The sequence below is a fragment of the Culex pipiens genome, chromosome 3 (genome assembly GCF_016801865.2).
Source record: "Culex pipiens pallens isolate TS chromosome 3, TS_CPP_V2, whole genome shotgun sequence".
Classification (NCBI taxonomy): Eukaryota; Metazoa; Arthropoda; class Insecta; order Diptera; family Culicidae; genus Culex; species Culex pipiens.
Genome location: NC_068939.1, coordinates 111465917 through 111484350, shown reverse-complemented (window position 1 = coordinate 111484350; position 18434 = coordinate 111465917). Strand labels below are relative to the sequence as shown.

The 18434-nt window shown below is 36.2% G+C and overlaps 1 protein-coding gene across 1 annotated transcript in view; it reads left to right on the top strand.

The window, feature by feature from the left end:
* The window catches only part of LOC120425660 (homeobox protein 10), a 100400-nt gene that overhangs the window by 20869 nt on the left and 61097 nt on the right, over positions 1–18434 (top strand). Inside the window, exon 3 of the mRNA XM_052709945.1 lies at positions 2499–2684. Within this exon, the coding sequence (XP_052565905.1) occupies positions 2499–2684 (186 nt within the window). The remainder of the gene's footprint in view (positions 1–2498; positions 2685–18434) is intronic.

Genomic DNA, 18434 nt, shown 5'->3' with positions numbered 1-18434 from the left:
TTTGGGTGAAGACTCCCAAGACATATCCCGTGGGCATGACGAAGCCCGATTTTAAAATTTTGAGTTTTCAAAAAACACAAAAATCAAAAACTGGCGATTTTTTGTATGAAAAAAAGAAAAAAAAATGTCTTTTTTAAATAAACTTTTTGAAAATCGGCCTTCCTCATGCACACGGGACCGGTTTAACGAGTCTTCACCAAAATTTTGAGCCGATTTGGTCAAAGCAATGTTGAGATATCGTGGCACCCATTTTTTGAAACTGCTAACTTCAAATAGCGATATCTCGGCAATGATTCAACCTAATATCTTTAAATTTGTTTTGTTAATAGATGAAAATGTATATTTTAATGCCCTGGATTTTGAAAAAAGTTTAAGTGTGTGCCCAAACCAACCTCTGACATTTTTGCCGATTTACATGTATGTAATCCCTTAATGCATTCCAAACATAACAAAACAAAGCTTGAGCAAGATACACTGAGTGATAACATAAATCCTTGGGTTCTCTTTGAAAACTTTGAAAAATATTTGCAATGGCTTAAAATGTTTCGTAAACAGGGGTGGCATTGATAGGATCTCAATTTATTTTTCAAATATTATTCGAACGGTAAGACTTGTCTCAAGATTTATATTTCTAAAGCATATACTGAGGTAGGCCACACAATGTACATTAGAGTGTAACAAAATTGACTTTTTGTCGGGCATTCAGTGGTTTGTTCCGATGGGCATACTGAGCCCAAATCCCAAATATGAGCAGACGTAACAGGAGCTGGCGCTCCGCCCTTTAATTTTAAATGGGATTTAACCCGTAAAAATACTTTATTTCAAAAATGTCTATTTTTGAGGCACTTTGGCCACCAATGCGTTTACCAAAAACATCACTGGCGTGTAGGCCAGATCCTTGCGCATCTTTTGGTACATATAACATTGAAGTTTGGAGCACCCTGAAGCTCGGTACAGACCTTCAAAGTTTGGCATTTTTTCGAAAAATCGTCCCCGGCAAAAAAGATATGCGTCGCACCTCGCGACGCCCGAGACGCCATTTGATTTTGCCGGGGCCGACATGGACATTGTCCATGTATGTTTTTTCAAAAAAGTTTCATTCAATAGTGCTTTAAAAAATAGTTTTGTTAAATTAATATTTCGAAAACCGGAGTGACTTTGATAGTTACTGTGTTTTTGTTTACAAATTTCAGCCTAATAATGAGCAAATTGAATAAATTAAGTCAAATTGATCGTTCGTAAGATTTTATTTGATGTTTGATTTGAAAATCTTACATTTATATGCTTGTTTAACTTAGAAATTTTAAACTAAGCAGATAAAAAGTTCCATATTTGATTAAAATTTATTAGACATTGATATTTCCATAAAAATATCTAATTTTGTTGCCACCAAAACCAATTTTGCAGCAAGATTTATTATTTTTTACTATAAACATGTTGTACTGAAAATGCCTATAAATCTGAAGATATTTTTCAATTCTGTTTCAAAAACACTTAAAACTTGTTACTTAAAGAAACTATTTTGACTGTTCTTAGTGTAAAATTGTCCAAAGAAACTTAAAAAGCAGTCCGTATTCCGATTCAAACTCAATTTAATTGAGAAAAGCATGACACTTTGAGAGTAACTAAAAAAAATCTCAACATATCAATGTCACCCGGTTACCACTGACCCTGACATCGTAATTCTACAAACGTTTGTAGAATTACGCAGTCGGGGTCAGTGGTGTCTGGGTCGGTCTGTAGCTTGGGCCCGGATGAGGTAAAATCTCCTATTTTATAAATTGTTTGCACCCTCAACACCACATTTTAATGTTTCATACGACCTTTAAAATTGTTTGGCTGACCCGGAGTTAAATTGGATAAAACGGTGCTAAGTTATGATTTTTAGTTTTTGTGGAAAATCGCCTATTACCAAAGGCTGAGGAACCTCCAGATCAATTTTAATCTATTCTTAAATCGTGTATTAAACTTTCATATGGACTGTTTTTTTTTAATTGATGAAACTGCTATATACACAATCTTTATTACACATAACATGGCACAAAATTGTTACTGAGTATAGTGATTTGTGTAATTTAATCTACGGTGAACTGAGGTGAATATGATTGAATATTTATATAAATATAACATTTTTTTTATTGAAAATGAGCATTCTCGGAGAAATTTCAAGTTTGCATACTTCTCTAAGTCTCCCTGGGGTGGATGGAAGCTTAGGTGTAAAAAGCACCCTGTAGAGTGAATAATTTGATTTTTTTGATACTTCTCTAAGAAAAAAAGAGATCCGAATTAGTGGATTTATGGGGTCAATGTTTTTATTCAAAATAATTTATTAAAATTTGCAGTTGGCCGATGCAACAAACAATAGTTTGCTTGAAAAAACAAAAGGATGTGATCAATTATAGTTTTTTTTTATGATTTTTTAAAATATTGGATGATGTCTAAATAGTTTCATGTAATATTAAACCCATTCATATCTCATTCCCAAACTTCTCCCTCAGGTGGAATGCCCCGCTTCTCGGCTGCCGTCGCGGCCGCCGCCAACATGGCCCAGTATCTGTCCCAAAGTCACGGCTCGCCGCTGAAGGCCCACTCCGGGCAGCTGGTCGAGCGGACGCACCTCTACTGGCCCGGCCTGCAGGGTCTGGTCACGAATCCGATCGCCTGGCGGGAACGCATCGGCTCAAGTAAGTATTGTTACGGGTTGTTTGTACTATTTCTTGGCAGATTGCGTGGGGGAGTTGATGTAGCTAATTAGAGTGCGGGGACAAATTGATTATAATATTAAGGGGTCGGGAATGGATACACGTGCCGGACGTGCTTGCTGTTGGATTGGATTGAGCAAAGCTGTTGGTATTAATTTTGACTTTGGGCCAATGTTTGCGAGTGCACGAACGTTCGATATTCGAAGCTTGTTTGCTCATCGAACATACGGACCACGTGTGTTTATATTGGCGATATTTTTTGACGTGGTTGTGTTGTATCAAAGTATTATCAACACTTATTATGCTCAAGAAGATTGCAAACACATGTTTGTGTTTTTTTTATTGCTGTTTAATAAATTTGCTACAAAATGTTAAATACTGACTGTAACTTTTTAGAGTTTTGTGTTTATCGATTGAGCTACAGTACTATGAGTAGAAATTTAACACAATCTTATCATCAATCTGAAAAAAGTCATTTGCACCCAAACTAGTTTGCATGCAGTCTAATTATCACAGCAATTATAGTGTTCCTATCAGATTTAAACAGTCCGTTAACAGTGACCACACACACTGGATGCAAAACTTACATTGGAAAATTGAAAAACCATACGAACCAGCCGTCAGTAGTCGTTAGTCAGCTCTTGGAAAATCAATAAAGCAGAGATTTAACAGCTGTCTATCGGTCAATTATCTCTGTCGACAATATGATGGAGAACGCTGTCCCCGGGCTTTTCAGATCCCAGCCCCAGGAGGTTGGAGGACTTTCGGGAGAAGTGGCGGGTTCGGCCAACATGTTTCGAATAATTGATGATCCACAGAGAGTACCCCGAGTGATAGGAGGAGAAAAACTTGCCAACTCGGCGGGAAAGAAACCTCCTGTCCCGACAGCCAGCCCCCCTTCCGACTATGTCACAAAGCACGTCCTAATACACTGAGAGTACACGATATCCTGATATGGCCCCGAAAAGCTGTCCGAGACTCTACGACATGCCGTAATTTCCACATCATTTGGAGACGCTTTGTATGCAATTTTGCTACACCATCACTCGCACTTAATATACGAAGAGATGCCCTGGCAAAAGGTCCGGCCAGTCCGACCTGCACTGTACTACTACGCTCTGGTCAGTGCACCAGGGGCATTATCATCAACGAGAGATGTGCTGGCTGCAGTTCGGGACCAGACGTTTCGTCCGGTGTGCAGCAGCAGGGATCATCATTATCCATCTATTGACATGCAATGGACGACTTATAATAGAGAGACAAAAGTCTCTTAATGTGTGTCGGATCAGATAGGCTGTGGGAGGGTGGGCTAGAGGCTCTACCGTACTCTGTAGTACCAAGCCATGTTTTCGACCTGGACTCTGTCCATCAGCAGCAGCTCAACAGCGGAACACCAGTGCAGAAGGATGCGTTTGGCACGTTAGTCCGGCCGTCCGGTGCAGGCCTGACCGTGCTTCTTGGTGTGTAGAGTCTCTGTGACGTGGAGCTTCCGGCAATTACGACCGAATCCTGATCCAAAAACTTGTTGGCACTTCTAACCGCACTCTCTCTCCGACTAGTGGTGAGGACCAGAGGCTTTGCTAATGCGTTTCCGGTGGAACGTTCCGGACTAGGGCACGGCAATTTATATACAATCCCGATAAGTGTTCAGTGTCTTGCGAACCTTCGAGGTGAACGGACACTAGAGCTGCGGTATTTTTTACTACCTAAGCTCAGAGTTATTTCAAACAAAATTCACAGTCTTTTTAAAGACTACCTGAGTTACTTTCCAAAATTCTAAACAGTCTTTTCAAGACTAACCCCACCTGAAATTTTGTTGTATTTCACAAACAAAGCCATCTTTTTAAGAGAACTTTGCTTGCAAAATGCGTCAAAACAAAGGTAAACGCAAATCTTCTGAAGATTTGATCGTTACGTCGGTGAAGCGTTTGAACGCTAAACCGGCTAACGGAAACAGAAAAAGAAAACAGCCTCTTCTGAGGTCTGATTCTGATTCTGAAAGTGAGGTCAATCCTCCAATTCCATTGGCAAACGGTTTCGGTGTTTTATCCGAAACTGTTGACAAGGATCCTTCTCCTCGTACTGAGCCTTCTGCCGTCGAGAAACGAGTAAAGGCTCCGCCAATTGTAGTGACTTCCGTCTCCGATTTGGCCAGCTTTCGAACGCAACTGAAGAATTGCAAGGAAACTTGCAATTTGAAGGTTTCGTTCCAGCTTGGTCGAAGAGGAGAATGTCGCTTGTTGACGGAATCTTTACAAGATCACCAAACTTTTGTTGGTTATTTGAAAAACCACAAACACAATTTCTACACGTATGAGACCAAGAATGCTCGTCCATTCAAGGCGGTCCTGAAAGGTCTCTCCAACGACTTGTCGGTGGATGAGATCAAAAACGAACTTAAGGTGTTGCTTGGCTTTGCCCCATCCCAAGTAATACCAATGAAGAAAAAATCAAACGGGAATATTTCTCGCTTTGGTTTGACTTCACAATTTTATCTGATTCATTTCAACAGAAATGAAATCAACAATTTGAAACTTTTGGACAAAGTTCAGTTTTTGTTCCATGTACGGGTAAAGTGGGAGCATTTTAAGAAACATGGCGGTAATGGCCAGAATCTGACCCAGTGCCGGCGTTGCCAGGCATTCGGTCACGGTACTGATCATTGCGCCATGGTTCCAAAATGCATGATTTGCGGGGATTCTTCTCACGACAAGGACAATTGTCCCGTGAAAGAAGTCACCCAATTTAAATGTGCAAATTGTGGTGGAAATCACAAATCAAATTTCTGGGATTGCCCCATCAGAAAAAAGGTTTTGGATTCTCGTGCTAAGCATCAGCCGAAATCCAAACCGAAATTTTCTCAAAGTCAGGTTGTACCTGCATCTTTAAATCAAACGTTCGTGCTGTCTCACTCGAACAATACCCCTACCGTGGAAAAGTTAGGTAACAGCAATGGCATTTCTTATGCCAACGTCGTTTCGGGTTCGGGTTCATCCACGAATTTTAAATCCTCTACCAATATTCCTGAAATTGGGCAGGTACCTCAAATTTCATTTGAAAATGTTTCTGCTGGCAACGCTTTGGGATCTTCTGATCTCGGCGATGTTACGTTTGAAAAAATGACTTTTTTGCAAAACTCACTGTTTGGTTTGATTCAAACAATGAGTAATGCTACATCCATGATGGAAGCTATCCAGATTGGATTAAAATTTGCGAATGATGTTGTTCTTACCCTGAAGTTTAATCATGGATCTAAGTAATTCCATCAATATTATGAATTTTAATGCTCGCTCTTTAAAAGCGAAAGAAAATGAATTTTTCAACTTTTTACGAGTTCATAACGTGCATGTTGCTGTTATAACCGAAACATTTTTAAAAACTGGCACTTATTTGAAAAGTGATCCAGATTATAAAGTTATAACCAATAACAGAATGAATCGAAATGGCGGTGGAGTTGCAATAGTTATCCACCGTAGTATGACTTATAGCACGTTACGTGACTTTAAGTTAAAAGTTATTGAAAGTTTGGGCATTGAACTTGAAACTTCTTTTGGGAAAATTATGATTGCAGCTGCATATTTGCCTTTCCAATGCACTGGGGAAAATAAAAATTATTTCAAAGGGGACTTGAATAAACTTACTCGGCATAGATCTCGATTTTTGATCATCGGTGATTTTAATGCCAAGCACCAATCTTGGAATAATTCAAAAGTAAATTCCAATGGTAAAATTCTATTCAGAGATTGCACTTCTGGTCTTTATTCGGTTTTATATCCGAATGGGCCAACTTGCTTTTCTTCTGTTAGAAATCCATCAACAATTGATTTGGTTTTGACAAATCAAAGTCAGTATTGTGGTCCTTTAGTGACTCATGCTGATTTTGATTCTGATCACCTTCCAGTAACTTTTTCACTTTCTCATGAAGCAGTTACCAGACCCAATAGTTCTGTGTTTAATTACCACAAAGCTATTTGGGACAGGTATCAGCATCATATTGAGAACAATTTAAATCATGATTTTGTTTTAGAAACCAAAGCTGATATTGATTCAGCCTTGGAATCTTTAACTAATGCAATTTTGGAAGCTAGGAATATTGCTATTCCTAAAGTCCAAGTCAAATTTGATTCTCCCATTATTGATGACGATCTTCAGCTTCTGATTCGTCTGAAAAATGTTCGCCGAAGACAGTATCAACGTTCTCGTGATCCTGCACTGAAGCGAATTCAAAAAGATTTGCAAAAGGTTATTGACCACAGATTCACTCTCCTGCGAAATGAAAAGTTCGCAAGAGATGTCGAACAAATTAAACCTTATTCCAAACCTTTTTGGAAACTTTCAAAGGTTCTTAAGAAACCTCAAAAACCAATCCCTTCTTTAAAAGATGGTGATAATATTCTATTAACTAATGGGGAGAAAGCTCAAAAACTTGCTCAGCAGTTTGAGAGTGCTCATAATTTCAACTTAAATGTTTTGAGTCCTATTGAAGATCAAATTTCAATAGAATTTCAGAATATTGTTGATCAAGAATTTTCATCACATGAAGTTTTTAATACAGATCTGAATGAAATAAAATCTATTATCAAAAAATTTAAAAATATGAAAGCCCCTGGTGAGGATGGCATTTTTTACATTTTAATTAAAAAATTACCTGAAGCAACTTTAAGTAGCTTGGTCAAAATTTGCAACAAATGTTTTGATTTGGCATATTTTCCCAGTAGTTGGAAAAATGCCAAAGTAGTTCCGATTTTGAAACCGGACAAAAATCCTGCCGAAGCTTCAAGCTATCGGCCCATTAGTTTGCTTTCATCTATTAGTAAATTATTCGAAAGAATAATTCTTAATAGAATGATGACGCACATTAATGAAAATTCAATTTTCGCTGATGAGCAGTTTGGATTTCGCCTTGGGCATTCAACTACTCATCAGTTGTTGAGAGTTTCAAATTTGATTCGAAGCAACAAATCTGAGGGCTATTCTACTGGCGCTGCACTTCTAGACATAGAAAAAGCATTTGACAGTGTTTGGCATAAAGGTTTGATTGCGAAATTAAAAAGGTTTAATTTTCCGATTTATATCGTGAAGATTATCCAAAATTATTTGACGGATCGTACTCTGCAGGTATGTTATCAGAATAGCAAATCTGATCAACTACCTGTACGTGCCGGCGTCCCTCAAGGAAGCATTTTGGGTCCAATTTTATACAATATTTTTACTTCTGACTTGCCTGATTTGCCCCCAGGATGTCAGAAATCACTTTTTGCTGATGATACAAGCATCTCCGCCAAAGGTAGAAGCCTTCGTGTCATCACAAGAAGATTACAAAAAAGCTTGGATATTTTCAATTCTTATTTGAAAGAATGGAAAATTACTCCAAATGCTGCAAAAACTCAACTTATTATTTTCCCTCACAAACCAAGGGCTGATTTTCTTAAACCAAAAAGTCATCACATTATAAAGATGAATGAGGTAAATTTAAAGTGGGAGGATAAAGTGAAATATCTTGGACTTGCTTTTGACAAAAACCTTACTTACAAGGATCACATTGAAAGTATCCAGGTTAAATGTAACAAATATATTAAATGTTTGTATCCACTTATAAACAGGAATTCTAGGCTTTGTCTCAAGAATAAACTGTTAATTTATAAACAAATTTTCAGACCTGCCATGCTTTATGCTGTGCCGATCTGGACAAGCTGTTGCCTAACCAGGAAGAAAAAACTTCAGAGGATTCAGAACAAAATTCTGAAAATGATTCTGAAACTTCCTCCCTGGTTAAGCACCAGTGAACTTCATCAAATAGCCGAAGTTGACACTTTGGATGTTATGTCCAATAAGATAATTGATGCATTTCGACAAAAATCATTGCAGTCTTCAGCTGCATTGATCCGCTCTTTATATAGTTTATAAGTTAGTTTTAAGGTATCCCTTTTCCCTTTTGTACATGTAGGACCTCCTACATTTGAAATCACTGAATAGCGAAGGCTACAATAGTTCATGAATAAATGAAAGTTGCTTGTATTTAAAATTGAGGTGAAAAGTCATCGATTGTGATTGGACACTCAATAATATTTTAACTGAATGAATGTACATGGAAGAGAAAATGAAAATAAATATAAATTAAAAAAAAAAAAAAAAAAAAAATCCCGATAAGTGAGAGACATCAGCTCAAAGTGACGGCTTTTAGACATTGTCCGCGGACCTTGGTTGTACCACACCACAGCATTGAACCCGTCGTTTTGTTGGAACGGAGCCTAAATACACTCTCTATTTTGGGGAACCGCTTGCCGAGGACTGCCTTTTAGTATTTTAATAGCATTTTAAGTAGTTCTAAATGATGTTTGGTGACAGATTGTTCCCCTCAACCCGTTTCCCATTCCAAACTCATTCCGATTAAAACCCGCAACAGCACCGCACAAACATCGATATCTTATTACATTCGCAGCAATAAAATCGTACAACAAATCCAAATCACAAAATAAACATAATCAACTGATTGGTTCGCCCTGTCGGCATATCAATATTTCCTGCTCCCAATATCAGAATCACACCGCGCCAAGGAAGCTAATCTTCTTATCAAAAGTAAACAGTTATTGAATCATTCCCCACGCATACAATTATTGGTACTTTCCCTCAGTCAAATCGTTCCTCCCCCCTCAACCAAATGGGTCTAATAAGTATGCATATTAACATGCTTTCCGCGGCTAATCGTCGTTCGTTGGGTGTCCTATTAGCACGCGCAACATTATATTGCATTTAATTAGACAGAAAACGGTGCGAGGAACGGACCGAACTCGTCGTCCACCAGCCTGTATCAGAAAGCAAACAAACGCGACATGGCTCAAGCACCATATTGCAAATAATATCGTTAACAGTGAGTGAATTGTGGGCAAGGAATCAATATTTTCTCGATGAGAAAAATAAAGGTTTTTAAAGGATTTTTGGAAAAAATATTTACAGCACAGCTAACATAAATTTTCAAACGATTCAGAATAAAAAAAATAAAAGCTTTTCCAGTAGAGCAAATTTTATAGTTAATATAAATCGTTTTTGCCTTCCTTACTGAGGAAAGGCTATAAAATCACTCGAAAAATGAACTTCATAATTTGGCCTCGCAGACCCACCTTCACGTATACCTATCAACTCAGAATCAAATTATGAACAAATGTTTGTGCGTGTGTCTGGCTCCGTGCACCGAAAAAAATGCACTAGATTACCTCCGGACTGCCTGAACCGATTTGGACCGTTCTGGTCTCATTCGATCCGTCTTGGGGTCCCACAAGTCCCTAGTTAATATTAAGAAGTTATGTGAAGTACTTCAAAAGTTATGCTAAAAAACGATTTTAGCAAAAGTCTGGAAGATTGTAAAATGGCTTGTTTTTGTAAGATAACCTGTCATTTTTAGAAAGGTATTTAAAAACCTTTCCAATGAGCCTAACATCGACGATTGTACTACCCTATCAAAAGTTATTAGCACTTAAGTGTTATTTATAAACTTTTTGGAGGCTGGATCTCAGATATATCGATGATGTCAGGGTCCACCATGTGGCACGCCGTTAGTTAGATAATTGACAGATCTTTCAAATGAGCCCAAGAAATCAAAGATCTGATAACCCTATCAAAAGTTATAAACACTTAAGTGTTGTTTATACACTCTTTTGGAGACGGATCTCAGATGTTTCGATGGAAACGATGTGCGTATCAATCATGCGACCTATCGTTGGATGCGTAATCCAAAGACATATCCAATGAGTCCAAAAAATAAAGATCTGACAACCCTATCGAGTTATGAGCATATGAAGTTTTACTTTGAGAACATTTGTAGGTTAGGCATTTTTATTATACAAAAAAGCTATATTAATGTGAGGAAGGCATCAACCACCTTACGGTGGATTAAGTAACGTTTTTTATGAGAAAAACTTGTCATTAAGATCTTGACCTTAAATTCAATTTGCACATCGTTTTTCTGAAAATAGGAAGGAACACTGTGACTATCAAAACAATCAAGGAGTTCAAAATCAGAAATTCTAACGCAACTCTTTTTAAAGCATAATTTAATGAAACGTTTTCACAGAAAAGTACATAGAAATTGAACAGGTCTAAATTTTTGAGAAAGCTGATGTATTGAAAATTATACAGCAATTCCCCACGAAAACAGCATGATTCGAAAAAAAAGTTCGAAAATAAAAGAAAAAAAGTCGATTTTTTGACGTTTTCGTCATTTTCCCATTTTGAGCGTGGCGCGTCGAAAACCCCAGTTTTTATTTTTAGAAAATCGTATCTCACAAAATTGAAAACTTAACTTCACCATTTTTTGATGCGTCATGTAAAATTTTCCGAGGAATCAGGTTAAAATATTTTCAGACATAGGCTCTTTGGTCCAGAGACCTTCAAAACAGCATTTAAAATTTTTATACGACCTTTTCAAATGTTAAGCTAGATTTTTGAAACTTCTTAGTATTTTTCCCAAATAGCCAAACTAATCACCTTTCTTTTGCGTCTAAGACAGCAAAAATCGTAATAAATGGCGCTGGATATGAAAAAAGTGGTTTTTGCGAAAATCGACGAAAATGGCCATTTTTGGACCTCCCTAACACGGCGCACGGCGTGTTTTCTAGAACAACCTTATCAGGAAAAAATAGTCATCGCTACTTTCAAATGTGTCTTATAGGAAATTTTCTCAGCTTTCCAATGCTTCTAAGAGCGAAATGTTTCATCGAGAAATTTCTGAGATATCTTTATTTTAAGTTTTTTGTTTTAAAATCCTTCATCATTTATTGAAAACTTTTGAAAAACAGTTCAGGAAATTAGTCAAATTATGTGTTTTATGTGTCATTTACTCATCAAAATGTGCAAAATAAGACAAGAAACAAATTTGTAGAAGGTTGCAAATCGCTAAACATTTTGAAAATTATATTTTAACTGAGTTTTGAATTTGTTGGATTTATTCAGTAATTAAAATCATAAAACCGTATTTAAATGAAAATTTTACTGGAATTAATAGATTATTACATATTTTTTTTGGAAATATATCACTTGTCTGCTCTGGTTTGGCTGATACAACCAAAATTTTAATATATTATTATTGGGTATTATTGCATTTTTATGAATAAATATGATATTTCCATAAACAAACATGAACCAGGAACAAAGATACAAAACATGATTTAAAATCGAAAATGTACTACAAATTACTGTTGCATGCTTCAAAAGTCATATTTTAATGAGTATAAAGTAAATATATATTTTTTAATGTTTTACTGTTGAAAATGCTTTTGAAAGTAGCAATAAAATTCGTGTGTTTCAACTGATAATGTTGAACAAAAATAAAATATTAATTTCAACAAATAATCAAACAGAAGCCTTCATTACAATCTATTTCAACAACACTCAAGATACTTGTAAAACGTTTTTAGACTTTGATTACATTGCTGATTACTTGATCATTTCATACATAAAAAACTACAAAATAAACTTTCCTACTCATGAAAAGTATTTTCCCTGAAACTCTACACAGTAATTTGTAGTTCAATTTCGAGTAATTAACATTTTTTGGTTACCATGCAACTGGTTAATGTTTGGTCAAGGAAATATGATGTTTATTCATAAAAATCTAATTACCCTTAACAATCTCAAACCTGCAAAAATTTTGGTTGTTATCAGCTAAATCCAAGCTAAATCAGAGCAGACGGCTGATACAGTCGACTCTCTGGCTGTCGATCTTCTCGATATCAATTTTTGTCCATCTACCGATGAATTCTTCAGTCCCTTCAAACTGCATACTTCGATTCACTTCATTCCACGATATATTCTCTTGCTTGAAGGATCTCTTCCTCGACGGTCCCTTGGATTCTGTTTGCCTTAAAAATCTCTTCCGGTTGTCAATAATTTTACGTTGTCATGGCTTGCATAGACATTTTTCTTTGCGAAACGAAGCTTTGAAGGGTGTTTGACATTTGTTTGTTTTTGTTTGCTGAACGTTGCCATGATTCCCTCCCATAGCTGGGTATCAAGAAAAAAATATTTTCAATCGAGTCATCATTTTGCATCATTCTGTAAACTGATGCTTCTCTTCCTCGACGGTCCCTTGGATATTGACAACCAGAGAGTCGACTGTATTTGTACACAAAAATTATGTAATAATCTATTTATTCTAGTAAACATATATTTTAATACGGTTTTCTGATTTTAATTTCGGAATGAATCCGGCATATTCAAAAACTCTGTTAAAACTTAATTTTTAAAATGTTTAGTGATTTGCAACCTTTTACAAAGTTGTTTCTTGTCTAATTTTGCACATTTTGATGATCAAATGACATATAAAACACATCATTTGACAAGTTTCCTGAACTGTTAATAAAAAGTTTTCTATAAATGATAAAGAATTTTAAATCAAAAAACTTAAAATAAAGATATCTCAGAAATTGCTCGATGAAACATTTCCCTCTTAGAAGCATTGGATAGCTGAGAAAATTTCCTATAAAACACATTTGAAAGTAGCGATGACTATTTTTTCTCCATAAGGTTGCCCAGAAAACACGCCGTGCGGCGTAGATCACCCTAATGGCAAAAAAAAAAAAAAAAAATACGGGTCTATTTATTTTTTTTAGCCCGATCGGAGAACCTTTTTTCGCATCATTCTGTTTTCGTGGGGAATTGCTGTATTAAAAATGGATTTAATCATTTATTTACTAAAAATAGAGGTGGGCAAAAAAAGAGCGAGCCGCTCAAAGAGCCGGTTCACTAAAAAGAGCGAAAGATCCGTGGCTCACAAAAAAAGAACCGCGGTTCTTTTTTAAACTTCCGTCTTTTGAAAAATCCGGCTTGAAATGGAATGATTTTTGTTAAAAATATAATTTATTGAACTTCAAATAAAAAAAATAGTATTGAATTTGTTTTTGAGAATTAAAAATAAAATTTAAAATTTTTCAATGCCTATGAAAATTGATTCCAAAGGTAAATGATGTATTAAACAATATGAAAAAAAAAACTGTTGTACACTAAAATATTACCGGAATACAAATTTGAGCATTTCAAATTTCATAATTTGTAAAATATTACCAAAAATTTACTGAATAATTTAGAGATTTTGGAAAAAAAATCCTTTTAGCAATTACAGACTGTATTGATTAAATCAGAATGAAAAGAGTTCGCAGAATGTTTTCTCCAAATAAAATATCAGCATTAGTTCAATTCTTGCAGAAATAAACGCAATTTTAAAATTAAAAGCAATTGTTCCAACATCCTAGATTTAAGTTTGGATGCCATTCAATTACTTGAATGTATAGGTTCGAGTAGAAATCTTGACCTAGAGACCGCCAAGACCTATGATTTTAAAGGGCATCTTCTCGTTTTCAGTTTTAATTTATTTTTATCAAATTATTTGTAAAAGTCCAATGTGAAATAATTTATATATCATACAATTTTAGAAAAACCTTTTCATCAAAATTTTGAAAAAGAGCGAAAGAGCCGTTCAAAAGAGCGGCTCTTTTTAATGAGCGAACGAAAATGAGCGGCTCCTGAAAAAGAGCGGTTTTGCCCACCTCTAACTAAAAATATACTTATTTATTAGGAAAATAGGTTTTGAATTTTCCGTTCAATGTCTCCCCAATAAACGTTGATAAGCTTTTTTAAAAATAAATTCTAAGTTCAGCCAAGCAAAATTGAAGTGTTTCTATCGAATTGGCAAAATAAATCCATATATTTATACAAAAATGGTGAAGTTGCATTCATACCATTCTGATCTGATCTCTACGGAAGCACAAACAGAAAAATGGCAAACATGGATAAAACGAACTTATATAAAAAAGCAATAACATGCGATTATCTTCATTTTTTAAGGCCTAAAAAGTTGTATCTTTCAAATAGAATTTTAATTAAATTATTTTTTTTATTGAAATAATTTGTTTAAATTGTTCTCAGCTAGTTTGAAAAGTTTCACTGAATTGCAAATGTGAAATCTTGTAGCAGAACTGTTTAATTCTAACAAAAAAACTTTATGAAATAGTAATTTATGCAACAAGTTATAAAAAGAAGATTTTTTCAGCACGAGTCGTACATGTATCTAACGAGGTTTGCCGAGTTGGATAAATACGACGAGTGATGAAAAAAATAAGTTTTGCAATGAGTTCCATACAAGATTTTTTGCAATTCCGAAAACACCCTGTATAAGTCAAATGTCCATATTTTTAGTCAAGGAATCGTTTAAATAAAAAAAAAAATGTTGAAAAGTATTACTATTCCAAACAAGTTCTGAAAAGTTCAACTTTTCAGCATCCATTTCAGTGCTGAAAAGTAGAACTTTTTAGCATTTGATTTGAAAAGGGTTACTATTAGATTTGATTTTCGAGTTATTTTTTGTACACAAAAGTAGGCTGTTTCGTCGCTGAAGAATGACAAGAAAAGTAAATAGTTTCACGACGGAATTGCAAAAAATAATTTTACTTCAGAGATTACATGATTATTTTTATAAATTGTTTCAGGGCAGTGAATCTACTACAGGGACTTGAAATTTCAATATGGTTTTTTCAATGATCAATTTGAGTAAAACTATCAAATTTTTCAAGGATGGGTTTAAATGTTTGTTTATCTTACTTTTTCCAAAGACGTCGACGTACCATCAGAGCTACACTGCTAAGAAAGAAACAACGTTTGTGACCACCTTCTATCCCGACGCTCCCACTGTTCCTTTCACCAAGGAAAAATCAGCGCGAAACCTGTACGTGCAAATGTGACTAACAAGCAAGCATTACATCTAATTATCACGACGCCCAATTCGAGTTGGTTTCATACCATTAGGGGGGAGGCAGCGGATTACAGCAGCGGTTGGGACAAAGAGTTGGCTGCAACGCAACATATTCCCACCGTACAATTACGTACGTGAGCAGCGTGTAGAAATGCAAGACGACTTTTGCGGGGTGGGCCAACATTTTTGGCAAGCTGCTAAATCTGATGTTTAGCACGCAAATATGGAGCGCACATATGGTCGAGTTCGGAATGGTTTTTGGGGAATTAATTACAATTACTGTGTTGATGATAGATAAATTAATTTTATGGTTCAAATGGGCGGCTTTTGGGAGCGATTGCACCCAATGGGTTCCCCAAGTTCACGTGCGGTAGCGCGTCCTGTTATCGATTTTTAAAGTTAGCCCCACAAAAACGTACCGGCGACCGACACCACACAAAAATCGATATATTAAACTTGTGTGTCGAAGCGGAGAACCACAATTTTTCTGTGTCGCTTCAGCTGCAAAAAAGCTTCAACTCACAAATACATTTCGTCTCGTTTTTTTGTTGTTGAGGGTGTCGAGGGCAGCTCTCTGCAAAAAGCATAAATACATACGCTCGGCAGGGACTCGCAAAAAAGGGCCATCAACCGACAAAGTTGCGAATCAACAAGGCTGAAGACCGAAAAAAGAACAACGAAAAACACACACTCACACAGAGATAGGCTCATCATTATGCTCGTTTATGATTTTCAATTTGGATTTGATGAGTGTAAACGAACATTTTACCATGCTTTTAATATGGAAGAATTCGTTGTTGCCTGTGAGGAGGCTCCTAATGTTGAGGGAGGCGTTTTCTGGGTGCCGGAGGCCAACAGCCTGCTGCCGGGGCCATCATCATCTTCGTGTGTCCTCCTCCGTCTTCGGGTGGGGTATCTCTCGAGGTCCGGAATAATGTATTCCGGCAGCCTGAAAAGGTTCATTTTTGCCATTCACACACTAACGTACGAGAGACGACGAGAGGTTGCTGGGTGTTGTTTTTCGGACGCTTTCTCATAAATATACATAAAATACCAGCAAAATTCTCGTGCCTTCTCATTTTTCGATGGGGAGCCATGTTGGAGCATCCAAATCTTGTGCCGTTTGCTGTGTTGCTGCCTGCCGCCTCCCGGGCGGTGATGATGCTCCATAATCATCCAATCACGAAGTATTCAAAAATCCATCTACAGACGTTTATGTTCTTCATCGTATTATAAACACACTACCCTCACAGGCACACACGCACGCACAGGCGCAGCAGACTCCGGCACCTACACATGGAAAGCTTGCCCCACCTCGCCCCTCCTTTCTTTTCATTTCCCTCTGAGTGGTGGAGGTGGGGAGAGAAAAATGGGGGAAATTTATTCTGCTTATTTTCCTATACATATGTATCTGCCCCACCTCGCCCACCCCCTCCTCATAAGCGTCATGAGGTGGTGGTGGTGTAAATGAGATTTTTGATAGTTTGTTTTCTGCAGAAACAAGTTGCAAAAATAGCGCTCCCGTTTCTAGGATAATCAATAACACACACACTGAGAGGGGTAGGGGAAATGTGCTGTAGGAGGATTGTGGAGAGTTGTGCAAGAAGGTCCAGTACCAGTCTTGGATGAATGAACCGTATTAATGTCCAAGTGGGGTGTTGTTGACATTTTAATGAAGTGGCATTTTGGATTTTCTAAAACTTGATGTAATTGTTAAAAACGATCAACTTCTTCACAAAATCACCTTTTTATTTGATAAATTTAAATCTCAGAATCACTATAACCGACCATTTTTTGTCGTTTTTGTTTGGTTTTTACCAAAGCAATAATTTTTTTTAATTTACATATTTTTTTTATTTTGTTTACTCTACATTATGCATGTGGTTTTATTTTATTACGATTTAGTGGATTCAACGCAACTTAAAATCCAATAAATAATGAAATACAAGATTTTTTTTAAACATAGTAAAATAAAAACGTATGAAAAACACCATGTTAATAATGAGGATAATAATCGCATCGACTTCACCAGTCTGCCTGAAATTTTCAGGGGTTGTTTGTACATATAAAACTAACATCTAGCCAAAATATGAGCACTCTAGGTCAACGGGAAGTGAGCCAAATCGGGACACAAAGTTTGAAGTTGCAAGTTATTGGGACTGATTGTTAATTTACCCAATTGTTTCTCACCGCTAATATTTTTAATTATTATTTGGTTTGACGGTTTGATCGGTGATTGAAAAATGACTAATTAGATGAAAGCTATGAAAATTATAGGTGACTAGCGTCATAGAAGAAGAGTGAAAAGGACGGAAAACGCTCGGCCCTTTTGCCGACTTTGTTTTCCGTTCTTTTCACTCATCTTCAATGACGCTAGTCACCTATCCACTTATAATTTTCATAACTTTCTTCTAATTAGTCATTTTTCAATCACCGATCAAACCGTCAAACCAAATAATAATTACAAAGTTTGAAGGTTCAAGAACGTCAAGAATCTTATAAAGCTGTAACTTAGGCAAAATTCAATTTAATTTCAAAATTCAAAATGCGTCTGAAAGGGCTTAAGAAATGCAACAAAATGCTGGGTGAAGCATCCCAATTGGTTAAATCAAAAGTGAGTTTTTGGAATTTTAGTGAAAAATAACACAATTTTCAAACTCAAATGTGTTCGTGTTCGATCCAGATATCAACTCGATCGACCTGCAGCTTGTAGGGGACATCTGGTACTACCATTGGAGACTGAGAACGCTTTGGGTAAGGCAGTTTAACATATTAAATAGACACTTTTTCTTTCAGTAATTTTTTTGGTTGTAAATTTTTGCTCGGGGGATCACATTTTCCGGTGATAATTTTATCATATTCGTATTCCTGAGACAATTTCACAAAGAAACATGCATACAAATATTTATTTTCATCCATTTTAATCCTTTAAAAAATCAGAGTTAATTCAATTCAATTGGTGTTTATTAGAATTTAACAGTTCTGCTCCA